General features: G+C 42.3%; 1 protein-coding gene across 4 annotated transcripts in view; it reads left to right on the top strand.

Moving 5' to 3' along the window:
* Positions 1 to 10,861: 10,861 nt before the first annotated feature.
* Positions 10,862 to 19,540, top strand: part of utrn (utrophin) — a 274,917-nt gene continuing 266,238 nt past the window's right edge. For all 4 annotated transcript variants that reach the window (XM_080744640.1, XM_080744641.1, XM_080744642.1 and 1 more), the window contains exons 1-2: positions 10,862 to 11,231; positions 17,966 to 18,128. In XM_080744640.1, the coding sequence (XP_080600766.1) occupies positions 18,056 to 18,128 (73 nt within the window). In that variant the 5' untranslated portion in view covers positions 10,862 to 11,231; positions 17,966 to 18,055. The remainder of the gene's footprint in view (positions 11,232 to 17,965; positions 18,129 to 19,540) is intronic.

The raw sequence follows: 19,540 nt of genomic DNA, 5'->3' as shown, positions 1-19,540 counted from the left end.
TATTGTTCAGAAGGTCCCTTTCTCTCTACTTGAATATTATGTGAACTACAACTTCACCCAATATCCTTCTGGACATCAGAGTATCCCAACCGTCCCTGTTAGTATGTAAAGAACGGTGAAGATACGTTTATCTGTGATCTGTCTATGACAGTAGTGTGCTATTCAAACACCTTGGAACATCTTATATAGGCTGCCTGAGCTCTGGACTGCGTCTGACATCACTCAAGTGCTAACAGACCGTCAGTCTGACATGAAGAGGTCTGTGTCTTGTGTCCGTGTCATGTTGTCGGTCCTGTACTGAGAAGCGTTCTGTTGGAGATCCTGCGGTGCGTTGTTGGATCTGTGCTACTAGGAAAGTGCATTCTCTTTATACCCTTCCTCTGAGCTGGACGAGTCATCCTGGTGATGTCAGAACGAGTCAGCCATAGCCATATATGGAGATCCGGCTGATGTAGAGTTAATGATGTCAGTGTTGGTCATGTTAGGGTCGTTTCTTACTCTTATAAGGAGCCTAACTAATTTCGGTTCGGGAGGGCTCCCCGACCCGAAATTATTTAAGTTCGGGGGGAGTCCATTCATACTTTATTAACGGCTAGTGCCGAAGTCGCTAGTAAATATAGGTCCATGGCATGACAACGTTTGTGTCCGATGAATGAGCGTTGCAGGGCGGATACATATCTGACTGGCCCTCACGCTGCACGCTGAATGACTGGAGGTCCAGTGAGTAGCAGCTCCAGCAGGCAGCAGCACCAGTTACGGGGTCTCTTCTCTCTCTCTCTCTCTCACTCACACTCACAAACGCTCGAGCATTGTCAAAACATTTAATCTACAAGCTCACGTTATAGACGTGCCGCCTCTCTTGCTGCATGCATGCCATCACACAGTCATAACTTGTCGTGGAAAACCTATCAACACGGAACACTAGCAAAGTTGTGTTTAAGCTCTTCTTTTCTCTTTAAAACGGTCGGCGATTAGCGATACGCTGTGTGTGTGTGTGTGTGTGTGTGTGTGTGTGTGTGTGTGTGTGTGTGTGTGTGCGCCTCCCAGTGCAGTCCAGTCCATCACTCTCGTCTCCAGTCAGCGAGAACCAGCGGACAATGTATCCGCTCTGCGACGCTCAATACACGGCCACACAAGCATTGGAAGTCGGCGTGTCTCCCTTCCAAACAACCGCTGTTTCCTTGGCTTCACAGCCGAGCATATGAACTTGGAGTCGGGCTGAATGAACGAGAAGACACCGCTGAGTACCGAAATTAAGTCGGGAGGTCACAACATTTCGGCAGCACCGTGGAGCCGAGTTTAGTCAGTTGACGCCCCCCCGAACCGGGAGGGGAAACCCATATTTGGGTCTGGAGTCTGGACATTGCCGAACCGAAATTAGTTAGGCTCCTTATTACAGTGTGAATCGACCCTTACAGGTCTCAGGTCGAAGACTCATAAGTAGATAAGAATGTGCTGCTGGAAAGCCCTGGCATTGCCTGTTAAAACAGGAATAAAAGAATGAGACAATCCACGATTGTCTTTCTCCAGTCAGCCTCCCTCCACAGAATCAGGAATATTTATTGATTCACAGCCTGAATAATTATAGGCATTGGAAAACGTTTTTAGCTGAAACGCTTAAAGTGCAAAAAAATATACAAAACCACTTCCCATTCAATATAATACCCAAAAATCGTTTCTAACACTTCTAAATTAATACAAAGAATGACCTGGAGGCCTACAGAAAAAAACAACTGTTCAGACCTGGTAACAAAGTCACTCAAATTTACACATTAGCTTCAGAAAAAAACCATCTCAAAAGCAAATAAAAGCTTCAGAAACAACTGTATGCAGTTTCAGACTGCATTGGTGTAGAACAAACCTGTTAAAACAGGAATAAAAGAATGAGACAATCCACATGTCTTTCTCCAGTCAGCCTCCCTCAGCAGAATGAGGAAGAGGAAATGCCTTCAGTTCAGTCTACATGTGGTTCTCTGAGAAAGCTGTGAATGTGTTGACACTATGCAAGCCATGTATGGAGATAACTAACGTCACAGACAGAATGGCCCTTCATACAAGGAGATATGCACATGTGTCATGTTTGATACCTCAAATTCACAGGTGCGATTTTTAGATACAAAGCCGATTGTGGTCCCCATCAAAATGATGAACGTCATATAGCAAGAGATTTTATGATGTCAGAATTCGGGCATCATACATTTATACTACCATAATATAATGGTCATATGCCGGAGACCCATATATGGAGATTCCTATATTATCGATATTAAGGACATTATTAGGGATATTATGTTATCAATATTAAGGACATATCTGGGAATGCCCATATTTGGTAATGCCCATATATGGGCATGTTTTGACATAACATTGTTGACTATCATTGCATTTTAGGTATTGTTGTTTCTGTATTACTGATTTTATCATGTTCAGCACTTTGGTCAGCTCTGCTGTTGTAAATGTGCTATACAAATAAAGGTTGATTTGATTTGATTTGATTTGATTTGATTATCATGCAGGGGTCTCCATATATGAGTAACTGGTCCCATATACATCACTGGCCAGATAGCCAAGAATTGGCGCGACCTCGCCCTCTAGGTCCCCAGGTGCCAATGACGTCGTTTTAGGGATGTTACGATACCATTTTCTCCTTGCCGATATGATATCCCATAACAAAATCTCATTGAGCGAGTTGACTGGTGTACTCGTGGATACCGATATGACCAAATAAGGCAATATCGGAGCCCGATCCGATACCAGTATCGGTATCATAACTACGACTTTTGAAGTCTTTTGAAAAAATAATAATAATAATAATAATTTTAAAAAATATATATATATATATTTTTTTTTTAATGGCAAAAAATGCTGATCTTACCATGTGGGATGTGTGTGCTAGAGATCTTCGGGCATGTCCGAGATCCAAAATTACCCGGGATCCGACTCGGTCCGAGCCAGGTAACGTGGCCATTTATGAGCATTTAACCTCGGTGCGGTGCGGTGCTACTATGGAGTGCGCCGGTTCCCCGGTTCTCTGACCGGGAAAACAGTGGTTCCATGATACCAAATGGACCCGGCGATTGGCTCTTACATCTGTAAATCACCCCCGCACCCCCCTTTTTTCTCCTCCGGTCAGTGCTATTGGCTGCCTTGCTGCGTCACGTGACTTGTCAGGAAGTCCTTTAACACTAGTTGTAATGATAAACAAAACAATATCCTCTGCTGCGACATAAATTAACAGTGGATTATCATTAACAATGGCTAAGAAGAAAGATTACACATCTAAAGAAAATGTGGATTTATTGTTCCTGTCCGAATTATTGACTGGGAAATACATTAATGTTCAGGGGCGAGCAGAAACATGCAACGGTAAGAAAGAAATAATATTTACACCTCTTCATAATAACGTCGACATTCGGTCATTTCGGATCTCGGCTCCGGTTCCCACATCTCTGCCCGCCGTGCCCGGGTAGCCTCGGAAACCCAGGCTTCTTTTGGCGATAGGAAGAAAAAGAAGCCTGGGCGATCGCGTTATGATCACTTTTGGAGGAAGTGTAGAATTTCTCTAACCAATCAGAGTGCAGAGAGCGTCACACCGAATGTGTTGACGTCATGACGCAGCAGCGTTCTCTGCGCTGAGCAGAGGAGCAGAGGGGGGTGGGGGGAGGAGAACACATGCTATTGGCCAGAGACTCGCGGAGAGACTCGCGGAGAGACTTGCGGAGAGATTCGCTGCGCCCGCCCCGTGCTGCCCGGGTATCGGATCAAATTTTTATAATAACAGGCGGGGCCTTTCAGTTTGGATTAATCACTTCTCGAGGCTATAGTCGGGTAACGGTTCTCATATTCCAAATAATAGACGGGTCCGGCTCCATTTTCCACAGGTCCATTTGGGTTCAGGTAGTTAAAATTGGACCCGAGAAGACCTCTAGTGTGTGCATGTGTGTGCGCCACACCCCCTTGTGGCTGTGTGTGAAAAAACACTCCATTGTAAACAATGCTGGATTAGGGTTGATTCATTCTGCCGTAACTCTGGAACCGTTTGTCCGATTGACAAAATTATTTTCCCACTGAATCACAAAGACTTTGTCTGTTTGTGTGATCTATCAGTGGGCCCCCCCCAAAATATTGTTTTTTTCATGAAAAGGTGAAGAAAAATAACAAAATCCTTGCACCCCTAGGAGCCATTTTGCCCTCTGGCACCCATTGAGTTAACCGCTTGTGTCTTAGGCCTACCTGTATATTTATAGTCTGGGTGGCCGAAATGTCATGTGTGAAGCTTGAATCTTGAAAATGCAGCCAATCCTCAAGCTTAATTAAACCTCACCAAATGTAGAGGATTAGTTCCAGACATTCAGTCGATTATAGATTAAATATAACATCATACTATTTATATATAATAATATAAATGGTAGGCCTAAGACGGTAAGTGGATTCCAGAAGGCCATTATTACACCATTTTATTCCATACCAGTCCACAAGGCACACTGGTAATAAAAGGACTGTGCCATTTCTTGTTGATAGACACTTCCTACTTTTAGGGGTGTTATTCTGTTTCTCTTGGATGCTAAAAACATATAATAGCAGACTTTAGGCGAGGAGGTGTGACGTTTAACTGGATGGTAGTTTATTTGAAGGACTTAATTGTTCTCTATGCTTTATAGTTTGTCTTGTCTTGTTGACTGGGCCCTGGGTTCATGACATTTCTGATGTGATTTCGCACTTTTGATTGATTGATTGATTGATTGATTGAAGAATTTATTAGAAGTTTGCAATAGAAAAAAGTACAGTTTCATGACAGTACAAATCACTGGTACAAGGTCAACTAAAAGGAGATCCTAGAAAGCCGAGGCTTATTTCCACAGGAACCACACTTTAAGTATCTCATATAACATTGAAAGACAGACGGATAGAACATAGTACTTTATCTAGGATAATATCAGTTTCAAAAGCATAACATCAAAATACAAAGGCCACTTTCAAGCAATCTGGGCGAGATATGCTAATTTTGCCTCCTAGGTTTCTATCAGAAGAGGGCAGAGATGCTTCAAGGCATCACACTTTCACTGTGTCGTTTTAATTGGGTGTCTATTAATAGGTGACTCTGAGTCGGTTTACTGTTTCGTACCGTCCGCCATATGTTGTTGACGCTATGCAAGTCAAGTCAAGACAACTTTACGCGTGTATTGCGTTTGGAAGTCTCCTGCAGGCTGTTCCATTCGTATTTCCCCCAGAAGTTCTGTATTATATTTCAGTTTATTAAACGGATTTGGGGAAATTGGAAATTAGGCTACATGTATTTTCACGCCAGTTACAACGCAAAGATACTACATTGATTTGTTTTGTGTATCTAGCTTGTAGTTATTTAAGTTAACGTCGATACTCTCATCCAGGACTCGTGCAAAACTGCTGCTAGCAGCAGCAGCTAGCTAATAGCAACTCATGGATATGCATGGTATGGTAAAATTAGACTTTAGGTTTATGCGCATGACTACGACTCGTCGCCTAGGCGGAGAATAGAACAATGAGCAGTAGATCCATCCGTTACCGTTTACATTAGTTGTTTACAATGTGGCATTTGCTGCTACGCTACACAGAAAAGTGCTTTCCGTGCACAGTCAATGAAACGTGCAGTATGTTAACGAAAATAAACTAAAAACGTCTGAGGAAAAGGCATGAACCAGGATGGCCGAGTGGTTAAGGCGTTGGACTTAAGATCCAATGGACGTATGTCCGCGTGGGTTCGAACCCCACTCCTGGTAAATCCATTTTGCTGTTATCCTCGTTAGAGCCTTCGAACATTAGGCGGTAAATAAACGTAAACAAATAAAGTATGCTGTACACATAGATACATAGGATCATTCGCGTTCTAATCTACATAATGGAATGCAATGAACCAGCTTGTACCAGAACTTGTAAACATTGGGCTGTGTGCTAAGCTGCTTTACCAGCAGGTAATTATTCAATAGTACAGTAGGCCTAAATATCTAAAATAGGCTAATAGCATTTATAGTAATCTGAATTGTCAGGCACAAAACAAATCCTCTGTATACTGGTAAGTGTTTTCTAAAGTTTTAAATTTGTTTCGGCACAAATCCACCTCCTGCTGGTTGTTTCAGTCATAACACTCTCCACGCCACAGACCACCATGACAACAACGAATGTATTCATCTTTTTAAGCCAGCAGTTGTGTCCAGTTGTTATAAAGCCATTTGTTATAACCCAGCAGTAGCTACTAATGAGAATTTGACAGAGTGCAATAATCTGGTTGTGTGTGTTTTATAATACGTGCACGTAACGTTAGCGTACACTAGGTGACAGTGTTGCATTACCAAATGCCAAACCAGGTTGTATGATTTGTGGTGAAATTGATTGTGACGTGGCATTAGATATAGGCCTACTCTGTCTCTGGGAATATAGCGTGGCGTGGGATTTCGTGTGATTCTGTTTTAAGCTGCAACCTGGACATGTTATGTTAATTAATAAAACGTTATTTCAACCAGGGCCGTGCTTAGCGATTTGGAGGCCCCAGGCAAACCCCAGTTTGAGGCCCCTGGGTCGGGAGCCATATGCGGGTCGCGGACCAATTTCTAGGGGTCGCGAATAAATACTCCCTTATGTTTTGTTTCCTATATTTTAGCTTTTAATTATTTGAAAATATATATATATATATTTTTTTAATAACACAAGTTTAATAGCCTATAAACTCTAGCACTTTTTCAAAAGAATTCCAGAGAAAATAATAAGAGGAGGAGGGAGAAAACAGGGGTTGGGTGTTTACTCAGGGACACTGCAAGTTACACATTGCTAACCTGGCCTGGAATCGTACCTGTGACAACCAGGGATCTGGTTCCCTTGGCAGGCTCACTAACCACTCAGCTATGGATGGCCACAATGTTTGACATATAGAAGATAAAGCATGAGCTTCAACTTCTCTCACCAGAAGCAACTTACACAGGACAGGTAAAGTAATAAGAATAAGAATACTGAGTTAAACATTACATTACATGACCATGTTAACAGCCTTTTGTTAAGGGCCCTTTTACTATTTATATATGAGGGTATTGAGAGCTTGAGTTTGAGAGCTGGTGGGGCACCAAATGAATTTGGGGGCCCTCAAAACGTTAAATATAAATATATACAGTATAAATCTTGTTTATATTTTTAAGGAGACTAAAGTAACTTGTGACATTAAAGCTCTTTTCAGATAATCAGAGCCCATTGTTGCAGCGACAGGCCAACTTCTTTCAGGTGGTAATTAGCTGCATGTCTGTGGCAGAAATGTCATCTAAGGATGGTTGCTTCATGTTAAATAACACACTTCAGCTCAAGTTTCATACACTATTAAACCTATGAATTGAATCAGTGTTATTACTTATAGTGTTTTAAAAATCAAACCTCGGTTCGAAGTGGAGCGGTGAATTTGAGCAGCTGTACCCTATGTGAGTGAGTGAGTGAGTGTAAACTGTGCCTGTGAGTGAGTGGTGAGTGTGCCTGGCCTGCACAAAACAGCGCCCCTCCTTTAACTAGTGTGTTGTGTGTGGCCACTCAAGGTATTGCCCAGGCTACGGACAGGGCCAGCCAGCCACCCACCCACCCAGCCAGCCAGCCAGCCAGCCACATACCCACGGATATACCTGTTCATTGGGAGCGCTTTCACCGCTCCAAAAAAACTTAATTATAATAAGAATAAGAATAACTTTTAAGTGCATGTTTTGCAGTGGTTTTCAAAGACAAAGTTTGTCTCACGGGACAGTCAGTGGGTTAAGGCTATACATATCCATTCGAAGTTAAACACATACATTACATGACTATGTTAAGGGCCTTTTTACTGTTTATTTATATTTGACGATAACTCATGGAGCCCCCTGGGTGTTTCTGTTTGAGAGATTGAGAGGCCCCAAATGGATATATTTGGGCCCCTCAAAATGTTAAATATAAATAAACAGTATACAAACTATGCGTGCCATCTTTAAGAAGCCCCAGTAAACCCTGTGAAAGTATTTCAAGTTAAACATCACATTTCATGTTAAGGCCCTTTTTACCCTTCTTTTATATTGATCTCATCCCGGGCCCCACTTCAAACTATCTGGGGCCCCCAAAATGAAATGGAATTGATACACATATGTATATATAAATATGGGGGCCCTCAAAACCTTTTTTAAATATAAACATATACACACACTTTAGAAATAATGTATCCATTCCCTGCATCGATCCTTCTTAAAGTTAAAGTAATGTACGTGACATCACAGAACAGACACAAAAGAACCGCTTGGGTAATCAGGACCATTGTTCTCTGGTCACACCTTTGAGAGCCACGCTCTTTTCAGATTCTAATGAGCTAATGTTAACCCTCACCCTCACTTCAACTGTTCTCTGTCTCACAGTTGAGAGCTCAACTGGGGCCCCCTGATGGCCATGTTGGTTAAAAAATAAAATAATAATAATAATCTCATGAGGCCCCCAGGCTGTGAGGGGGCCCCAGGCGGCTGCCTATTTTGCCTGTATGGTAAGCACGGCCCTGATTTCAACTTAACAAGAACGAGCGCCTGGGACGCGAGTATTCCTGGGACAGGAATAACGAATAATTTGCCCTGGCCTGGATCAGGTTTCCCGGTGAGAGGTCAAAGGGAGCTTTAAGGGAGGTGAATTTAACAAGTAGTAGCCTAAAGGCCTAAGAATGGATGAATGTCAGTTATGATGTAAAAACAGCCCTGCAGGACAGCTGAGAGCTCAGATACTTCGCTTTCTACGCGGTAGACAAGGGTTCGAATCCTGGGTGTGTCACATGGGCAAAAAAGGCAATTCACAAAGCCTCGCAATCATGCCATCTTTACATAATTATTACATTACATAATAGTTATGCAACTTGACTAGAAAGCTGCCTTAATAAGAAACACTTTAACACTAATATACATTTCTTAATGTTTAATGCTTTATTCGAGCACATTCTATAATGCTCTCAAATACACATAGCTAGTATTAGCTACCCACTTTTTATGAACAAACTTAAATAAAAGTCTAATAAAATAAACTATTTGAAAAAAGAAAATACAAACAACAAACCCACAGCCTAATATAGCTACTGCACTGACCTTCTATGGACACAAGAGGGCACTCTGAGTCAGGTACATACAATAATTATACTTAATTTTAAAAAGTGTGTCTGTTGAGGTTATGGGTTCGAATCCACCGTGGTGTATCCAGCTTTTTATAAAGGAGGGTAAAATAATTCGTTACACTAAATTAAAACAAAAGTGTGGATAGGCCTATATTATGTATGTGTGTGATGTGTGTTAAAATACAGATTTTCAGTGGACACACACCACAGTTAATGCAGGTTGGGCCCACCCACTTATTGTAATATCTGCTGCTCCCTACACAAGAGAGTCGAGACAGGTATTCCGCCTTTATTTTATTAATTTGTTGTATTAATCGAGTTGACTACATCTCATGTATTTTATATATTGTTATTTTATTTATTTGTATCCAATAACCATATGAAGGAAAATATATTGGTCAGAGATTGTTCTCCTCTCACCTGCTCTGTGTATTTACCATTGGCGCTGGCTGTAACAGGACACCTGGGTGTCTGCTCTGGGTGAAAATTGATCTTCTTCAACCTTCAACCATCCAACCAGCAACAGGACCATATGAACAGAACACTGATAGTGATAACGACAGCAGAATATCCATGAACAGAACACTGATAACAATGAGCTTAATAATACATTCTCACACAAAGCAAGGTGGTTTTACTTTTAGGGTTTGATTGATTGATTGATTGATTGATTGATTGATTGATTGAACATTTGATTAGAAGTTTGCATAAAAGGTACAGGACAGTGCAGTTCACTAAAACTAAAGTAAACTAAAGAACAACACAAGAAAGCCTTGGGCTTGGGGTCCCTTTGCCTTTGTACTCCTCAATTCATACAAAAGTAAGTTGGTACCAGGTGTGATAAACATCACACCTGAGTAATATTTCAACAAGGGTATCGAAAATAAATAATTAGGCAATATATAAAAAAAAAAAAAAAAAAAAAAGGCAAATACAAATACACCTTAATCCCTTTAGGCCCATCTATGAAGTCAGTCATTTTTTTATGAGCACACAACAGGCTCCAAGTATAGGCTATCAATCTTCATCTTTATATTTACATAATGAACTTTTGGGAAGGTAAACTGGAGGTTATATAAGGTGAAAAGCAGCCAGCAGCAACAACAGTAACAACAGACATACAAAAGCGGTTGCCCTGATAACCAATTAGCCAATTACAATAAGCGACAATCCTTCCGGGCAATAGGATGCTAAACTCTACCTTTTTTCCTTTCCTTCGGCTTCGGGATCATCGCCCTCTCAGCAATGGTGTAAAGTAACGAATTACATTTACTTAAATACTGTACTTTACTGGAGTATTTCCAATTTTCAGTACTTTTACTCCACTACATTTATTTGAAAACTTTAGTCACTAGTTACTTTGTTGATTTTAAATGATTACAAAACATACATTAACCACTTCAGCCCAAATTTTCAAATAGACTCGAACATAGACGATCTTGTATCTGCTATTTTCAAATCATTTTCATACATTTTGAAAACATGAATGAGGCATGACATGAGATTAACACTATTACTTTTGGTATTCAAGTACATTTTGATGCCGACATTTACTAATGTAAATTCTAAATACCAGACTTCAGCTTGTAACAGAGTACTTCTACACTGCAACAGCATCATTGATACTTTTACTTAATAAGTAACAAAAATGTGAGTCTGAGAGTACTTTCACCACCACCACCGCTGCCGTGTGTCACGTGACGTCTGCCGCGCCATGTTTCCATCCTGGCGTCAGAAGTTTGCAGCCAGCAGGGAAAGGCAGTAGGAACAAAGTTTGGGATATAATACTTTACAACATCGCAGTATTCACCCCGGTCAAAGGAATTAACACCGTTATCTTCGCGTGTCCTCTCAGCAAGTACACAGCGGCCCTCCTTTGTGTACCGAGAAGAAGAAGAAAAGCATATGTTGCTGGAAGCTTTTTTACAAATTATTGTTATTGTGGATGCGCGTGAGGACTGTGCTTTCCAGGCATGGTTTAAAGAGTGCCTTATTATAGCTGCCTTCCATAGAATGGCTTAAAGTTGTGTTAATGACTTTCCATAGCCACACATCTTCTACTTTTGACTTGTTCTTACACGGCATCTGTTTCTGGGTGACAGCGGCAAAGGTGAGTGTACGTGTGTGTGAGTGGGTCAGGGTACTAAAGTATCGTTAGATTTTCAATAGGAATTCAATTTTAAAAAATCATTTTTCTCTCAATTTTCTAATTTTCTAGCTCCCCATAAAATCAAATATTGGTTCATTTTTCCAATTTTCTAGCTTGCAAAAAAATCAGGAAAATGCTTCAATTTTTTAAATGTGTGATTCATATTTGTCATTATTTGATTTGGAACCGACAAAGGAAAAACATCTTTAAAAAAGGTATTTTTCATTTTTTTACCACATTACGAATATCAAAAAATGGACCAATTTTTCAAATTTTCTAGCTTGCAAAAAAATCAGGAAAATGCTTCAATTTTTTAAATGTGTGATTCGTCTTTGTCATTATTTGATTTGGAACCGACAAAGGAAAAACATCTTTAAAAAGGTATTTCTTAATTTCTTACCCCATTACAACAATCAAAAAATGGGCCCATTTTTCCAATTTTCTAGCCCACAAAAAAATCAGGAAAATGCTTAAAATTTGCTCAATTTTTTGAATGTGTGATTCATATTTTGGCATTATTTGATTTGGAACCGACAAACAAAAAATAGGCCCATTATTCAATTTTCAAGTCCAGGAAAGAAATTGTCATCATGAATGTCACGTGACCACGTGTCAAGTCACATGGTACACAACTTCAAAATAAAAGCTGTAGGCTAGTCTAACATCCAAGTAATAGGATCAACATGCAGGCAGGCAGGGGGTCCATGAGGGGTTTACAAGGGGGTCCATGGCTGGTTCCCAAAGTGTGGTTTGGGGACCCCCAGGGTTTCTATGGCTGGTTCACAACAGCCTGGTACACGTACAGCCATGGCTGGTTCCCAAAGTGTGGTTCGGGGACCTCTGGAGGTCCATGACGGATTTCCAAGGGGGTCCATGGCTGGTTCTCAAAGTGTGGTTCGGGGACCTCTGGGGGTCCCTGAGGGGTTTCCAAGGGGGTCCATGGCTGGTTAGCAATAAGTGTGTTTAATTGCGACCGTAGTAGGTCGCAGTTACTTTTACACTCTCTACTATCCAAACCTCCACCAGCCGTCAGCCTGTCCTTCCCTCCGTCACGTCACTCGTCACACGTCACACTTTCCCCTACTCATATCTCCGCCACCGTTGCCCCGATCAATGCCAAAATTTCCATACAAACTCCTTGCCTGCCAAACTACAACCTCGAAGGACCCCCGGAGCTCCAGGGACCCCCAGGTCCCTGGGGGACCCCCAGGTGTAAAAAATGACCAAATGTGCAAAAAAGACCACCCCAACGGGGCTGCTCACGGGGAATTCCCGGGGACCACCGACTCCTGGTGCTCCAGAACGGATGCAAAAGTGGTGGCGCCCCCAGTGGAGGACCCCCTCCACTGCAGCTCACATAAAATGCCTTAACTCGGGCTAGGAGCGACCGGGAGAGCCGGGGCCGGTACCTATTCGTCCGCCTCTGCGGCGCGGAGACCCCACCTCTCATTTCTCATATGGCCCTCTTCTAGCGCCACCATGAGGCCGATTCTGCAAAACACATTTTTGGACACTGCTCCTAAAATGTTTGCCCTAAAATCACACAAATCGGTACACAGTATGTCTACACTCATGTCATCAACTTGGATCTGTCCCATATAGCGCCACCTTCAGGCCGATTTTTTAAAACACATTTTTGGACACTGCTCCTACAATCTTTGCCCTAAAATCACGCAAATCGCTACACAGTATGTCTACACTCATCTCATCAACATGGATCTGTCCCATATAGCGCCACCTTCAGGCCGATTTTTTAAAACACATTTTTGGACACTGCTCCTACAGATTTTGCCCTAAAATCACGCAAATCGCTACACAGAGACACTGCTCCTACATATTTTGCCCTAAAATCACGCAAATCGGTACACAGTATGTCTACACTCATCTCATCAACATGGATCTGTCCCATTTAGCGCCACCTTCAGGCCGATTTTTTTAAACACATTTTTGGACACTGCTCCTACAGATTTTGCCCTAAAATCACACAAATCGCACAGTATCTCTACAGTCATGTAATCAAAACGCATCTGTCCCATCCAGCGCCACCATCAGGACGATTTTGGTAAAACAAACTTTTGGCCTTTTTGTGGAGATAAGCGACCAACGGTCGCTTATCTCCCGATTAGGGAGTCTTACTGGTAGTGTAATAGGTGAAATAGTGTAATAGTGCATTCTTATCAAAACCTCCACCAGCTGTCAGTCTGTCAGTCAGTCTGTCAGTCAGACTTTCAGTCACACTTTTGCCCTTCTCATAGTGGTTTTGGCTGCCAAACCACTACCCCATTTCTCCCTCTTCTAGCGCCACCATGAGTTCTTGCAAAACACATAATTTTTTGGACACTGCTCCTACAAATTCTGCCCTAAAATCACGTAAAGCGGTACACATTATGTCTACACTCATGTCATCAGCATGGATCTGTCCGAGATAGCGCCACCATCAGGGCATCCTAAAATCACGCTTTGCGTGATTTTACGGCAAAATCTGTAAAAGCAGAGTCCAAAAATGTGTTTGAAAAATCGCCCTGATGGTGGCGCTATCTTGGACAGTGTAGACATACTGTGTACCGCTTTGCGTGATTTTAGGGCAAAATTTGTAGGAGCAGTGTCCAAAAATGTGTTTTGCAAGAAGCGGTTGTGGTTTGGCAGGCAAGGAGTATGTGTGCAAAATTTGGCATGGATCTGGGCAACGGTTGCGGAGATATGAGCAGGGCAAAAGTGTGACGTGTGACAGACAGACAGACAGACTGACTGACGGACGGACGGACGGACGGACGGACGGACGGACGGACGGACGGACGGACTCACAGCTGGTCGAGGTTTTGATAGTAACTGCGACCTAACGGTCGCAATAACATTTATGCTATTTCAATATTACAAGTAATGCACTATTACACTATTTCACCTATTACACTACCAGTAAGACTCCCTAATCGGGAGATAAGCGACCGTAGGTCACATGTATACACAAAGAGGGCTGTAACTGCCATTGGTTCCTAGTTGTGTGGGCAATGTGTAGACATACTGTGTACCGATGTGCGTGATTTTAGGGCAAAATCTGTAGGAGCAGTGTCCAAAAATGTGTTTTGCAAGAATCGGCCTCATGGTGGCGCTAGAAGAGGGCCATGTGAGAAATGAGGGGTGGGGTCTCCGCGTTGCCTTGGCGGACGAATAGGTACCGGCCCCGGCTCTCCCGGACGCTCCTAGCCCGAGTTACGGCATTTTATGTGAGCTGCAGTGGAGGGGGTCCTCCACTGGGGGCGCCACCACTTTGGCATCCGTTCTGGAGCAGCAGGAGTCGGTGGTCCCCGGGAATTCCCCGTGAGCAGCCCCGTTGGGGTGGTCATTTGGTCATTTTTGCATATTTGGTCATTTTTTACATCTGGGGGTCCCCCAGGGACCTGGGGGTAGTTTGGCAGGCAAGGAGCGTGTGTGCAAAATTTGGCATGGATCGGGCCAACGGTTGCGGAGATATGAGCAGGGCAATAGTGTGACGTGTGAGGTGTGACAGACAGAGGGACAGACAGACAGACAGACGGACAGTTTGTGCAGGCTGTGATAGTAAGTAGCGACCTACGGTCGCAATTACACTTATTGCTAACCAGCCATGGACCCCTTTGGAAACCCCTCAGGGACCCCCAGAGGTCCCCGAACCACATTTATTGCTAACCAGCCATGGACCCCCTTGGAAATCCGTCATGGACCTCAAGAGGTCCCCGAACCACACTTTGGGAACCAGCCATGGCTGTACGTGTACCAGGCTGTTGTGAACCAGCCATAGAAACCCTGGGGGTCCGCAAACCACACTTTGGGAACCAGCCATGGACCCCCTTGTAAACCCCTCATGGACCCCCTGCCTGCCTGCATGTTGATCCTATTACTTGGATGTTAGACTAGCCTACAGCTTTTATTTTGAAGTTGTGTACCATGTGACTTGACACGTGGTCACGTGACATTCATGATGACGATTTCTTTCCTGGACTTGAAAATTGAATAATGGGCCTATTTTTTGTTTGTCGGTTCCAAATCAAATAATGCCAAAATATGAATCACACATTCAAAAAATTGAGCAAATTTTAAGCATTTTCCTGATTTTTTTGTGGGCTAGAAAATTGGAAAAATGGGCCCATTTTTTGATTGTTGTAATGGGGTAAGAAATTAAGAAATACTTTTTTCAAGATGTTTTTCCTTTGTCGGTTCCAAATCAAATAATGACAAAGACGAATCACACATTTAAAAAATTGAAGCATTTTCCTGATTTTTTTGCAAGCTAGAAAATTTGAAAAATTGGTCCATTTTTTGATATTCGTAATGTGGTAAAAAAATGAAAAATACCTTTTTTAAAGATGTTTTTCCTTTGTCGGTTCCAAATCAAATAATGACAAATATGAATCACACATTTAAAAAATTGAAGCATTTTCCTGATTTTTTTGCAAGCTAGAAAATTGGAAAAATGAACCAATATTTGATTTTATGGGGAGCTAGAAAATTAGAAAATTGAGAGAAAAATGATTTTTTTAAATTGAATTCCTATTGAAAATCTAACGATACTTTAGTACCCTGACCTGAGTGTACGAGTGTGTGTGTGTGTGTGTGTGTGTGTGTGTGTACGAGTGTGTGTGTGTGTGTGTGTGTGTGTGTGTGTGTGTGAGAGAGAGAGAGAGAGAGAGAGAGAGAGAGAGAGAGAGGGAGGGAGGGGGGGGGGGGTTAGACGTTTCATAGGAAAAGGTACAGGACAGTACAATTCACTGATACAAGGTTAAATAAAAGGATAAAGAAGACCACAGGCTTGTTTGAATTTGGGTCCCTTTTTTACTCAGTTTTTTTACTTTGATCCATGGTCGCATCAGAGACAGAGCTGTCCAAAACTTCCAGTGACAACAGCACTGGATGTTTGTTAGAATATAGGCCTACCTTTAACTCTGAGAGAATAAATGTAACCAAATGACCCTTCAGTTCACAGGTACATTTGGTTACATTTGTAAACAGTAGAGTTGGCATTAGCATACACAATTACACATCTTCAAGTGTCTTAGGTGGTTCCATTTCAAACTGTATTTAGGACTACACACAGATTTAAATGAACACTGACACTGACTGAACACTGATTTTACTGAGTTTGACATCAAACTAAAACAGAGAGACTACCACTAAAGAATGAACCTGAATGCTACTCTCAGATTTTAAATGGCTGTACTGAAAAATGTACCATGCACGCTGTTAGGCTGCTTTATTTTGGTGAGAAACCGATAGGATTAAAATGACATGAGATGTTCAGACATATTGGCTTGGAAAGCTTGAGACAAGAGACACAATGCTCCTATCCAAGGAAATCTACAATTAGGCTGTTTGATTTGTTAGACAAAAAGTCGATCTTCTGTGGCTCAAACAGTTGTTTAGTTTAAATACTGTTTTCTGAACCCTTCACTTGTTTTGGCCTTGGTTGTCAAAGCAAGTGTAATGGTTAGAGGAGGAACTGAAATAGAGAAGACACTGGACAAATGGTTATGCCTTTCCACCCAAATGTACTGTTATTATTTTTGGGGCCTTGCATCATCCCTCAAGCATTGTAAGCGTACAGTGCTCGATTAAACTGCAGCACATTAACTCCTTTCATGGTAAAGTCTCAAGCTCTTGCGGACGGCACTTGATGGAGTTATTTTTTTGTTAACCAGAGGTTAGGTTAATCTTTAGAAGGGCAATAGTATTTACATTTGTAATGGAATGTGCAAAAATGCAGTGCACAGAAGTTGCAATGTAAATGCATATAATATAATGGTGCCTTTACACTACAGAGTAATCATGTGTCCGCAGTCACTCATCACTTGACTGTACAGTATGTAGTGACAGCTGAGGACACATCCAGCTTTGGCAGGGGTTGTATTTCTGCAACTGGAATCCGTTTTGAGTGTGCATTCCCAACTTATTGTCTCCACCAGCCGAAGGCATGGGGGAGAGTATGTTTTCGCCCCTGTCCGTGCGTCCGTGCGTGCGTTTGTCCATGCGTCCTCCAGTTTGTTACCAGCTAATCTCCGGCGCCTTTGGCGCGGTCGCTGCCAAATTGAGCACACACACTCCCTGGATGCCAATTCAGAACCTCTGCCCCACATTTTTCAAATGGCCCTGTTCTAGCGCCACCATGAGGCCGATGTTTGCAAAACACATTTCTGTACACTACTCTTAGAGATTTTGTTGCTATGAAATTTGCCACACATATTCCCACTACGTCAAGGAACCTTTTCACATTGGCCTGTTATAGCTCCACCAGGACGCCTGGCCTGGTGGAGACCCACCAGGACGCCTGGCCTGGTGGAGACCTGAGCTCGGAAGAGCACTGCTTCTAGTTTGTATTCTGAAAATAACCAAAGTATGATGCTACTACTATGCCAGTGCATAAGAACATTGGAGCATGTGTTGAGTGTATAGCTAAACATTTTTAGCATAATTGATACTTTGTCACATGGTGATGTCGCTTGCCAAAAATAACCGAAAGCAAACATAATGAATAGAGAGAAACTGTTAAATTGAAAGTAGGTTAGTTTCAGAGAGCGGCAGTGACTGATGTTGCCTTTTGGATGAAAAACCATTGTGAGTCGGCCTAAATGCACAAAAATGTTAAGGGAAAACCTAAATGTTTAATAAAGGTTATCAATGTCTTGCTATTGAGTTGAAACTAAAGTTTTTACGGTTGCTTTCAGGTTCTGGGAGAGGACCACCACACTGTGTGGGAAGAGGCAAGGCTCTGCATCACAAAATTTGGATGAACAAAACCGGATTAATTGGCTACCATGGCATCATCTGGCGACAACGCTGAAGAAAGAGCCAATAACGAGTTCAGCAACATCATCAAATGGAGAGCTGGTACGATCCAATCACAACCTTTCACATTGTTGATACCATTGCAATACCAATAATGACTTAACCTGTGGCCTGTGAATGCATTTTGACTAGATGTTTTGATTGACAATATTTAAAAATAACTAGAAATACTGTTCTTATGAAACAGTGTGGGCTTGCTTTAGCCTCATTGGCTAAAGGCTTTGCCTTGTACTGTCGGTAATTCTTTTTGAGGATAATAAACTTGGTCTATGAAGATTTGAGAGAACATGCTGGTCTCGCTTTTCAGCAAGCCCAAAGATTGCATGTGGGTGGTGTTGTTATTTATATCAGGCCGCACTTGATGGTGGTGATGTTACCAAGAATGCTGCTCGTCATTGGCTAAAGGCCCTGTCTTTGTACTGTCAGTTACATTTTTGAGGAGAATAAACTTGACCTATACATACTGGTCTCGCCTTTCAGCGAGCCCACAATAACAAAAACATCACAATATGTCATTGTCTAGATGAGCGAAGCATGTGTGACCCTGCAGGAACTTTATTACTTTATTACAACATGGTTGTTTTGAAGTGTTTTGATCTGTGAGGCTGCATTATACTCTGATATCACAAGGCTGCATGTTAAAAAAAGGAGGGGGTAGAGTAGAGTTGCGTTGCAGTACGTGCATCCAATTGGTAGCATAGAGGAAACACTGACAAAGCCAGAAATCCTGTTTTGCACGGGACAGCCTGAGTTCCCATGTAGGAAGACGGAGTACAGGAAGTAACAAAAGGATATTGACTAGAACCGGAGGTGGTTGAATGTGGCAACATGATGAGAAAGAGAAAGTAAAAGCAAGGGAGGAGACAGATAGGACTAGGGCTGTCTTCGACTCAGGATTTATCAAGTCGATTCGAGTCGCGGGGGTTAATCCGACGCGTCGACGAATCCTTTATGTGTAAAAAAAATAAAAAATAAAAAAAAGTTGTGCTTTAATGACTGGAGAGGAGGCGTGACCGCGACGCATTGATAGAGTACCGGTACAACAGCTGTTGTAAACCACTATGATTGGTGGATTCTCTGCTTTGAAAACTGCCTGGTTGTAATGATTGTATGCCTCTCCAAGGCTAAAGGAACAGAGCTAAAGCGCTAGCATGCTAATGATTTAGCCCTGTTCCTTCAGGAGGAAAAACACCACCAAAGTAGGCTAAAGGTAACAATAATGTAACATCACTGCGTCGATGCAGAGCGGCACACGGCTGCATCACAATGCAAGCAAATTGTCATAATCTAAAACTTTTTAAGAAGTCCTCTACTCCACCGCAGTCCTCTGCCTTAGACCACCACCACAGAGCCACACTCAGCGAGTCAGCGGCAGTGAGTGAAAGTGAAAGCGCATCGCGCTGCTGCTTCTTGGTCAGATTTAACAAGTAGAATAACAACAAGTCGACGCATTT

The sequence above is a fragment of the Nannobrachium achirus genome (genome assembly GCF_963921795.1).
Source record: "Nannobrachium achirus genome assembly, chromosome: 16".
Taxonomy (NCBI): Eukaryota; Metazoa; Chordata; class Actinopteri; order Myctophiformes; family Myctophidae; genus Nannobrachium; species Nannobrachium achirus.
Note: the sequence above shows the minus strand (reverse complement) of the source record. Positions and strands in the feature narration are given on the sequence as shown.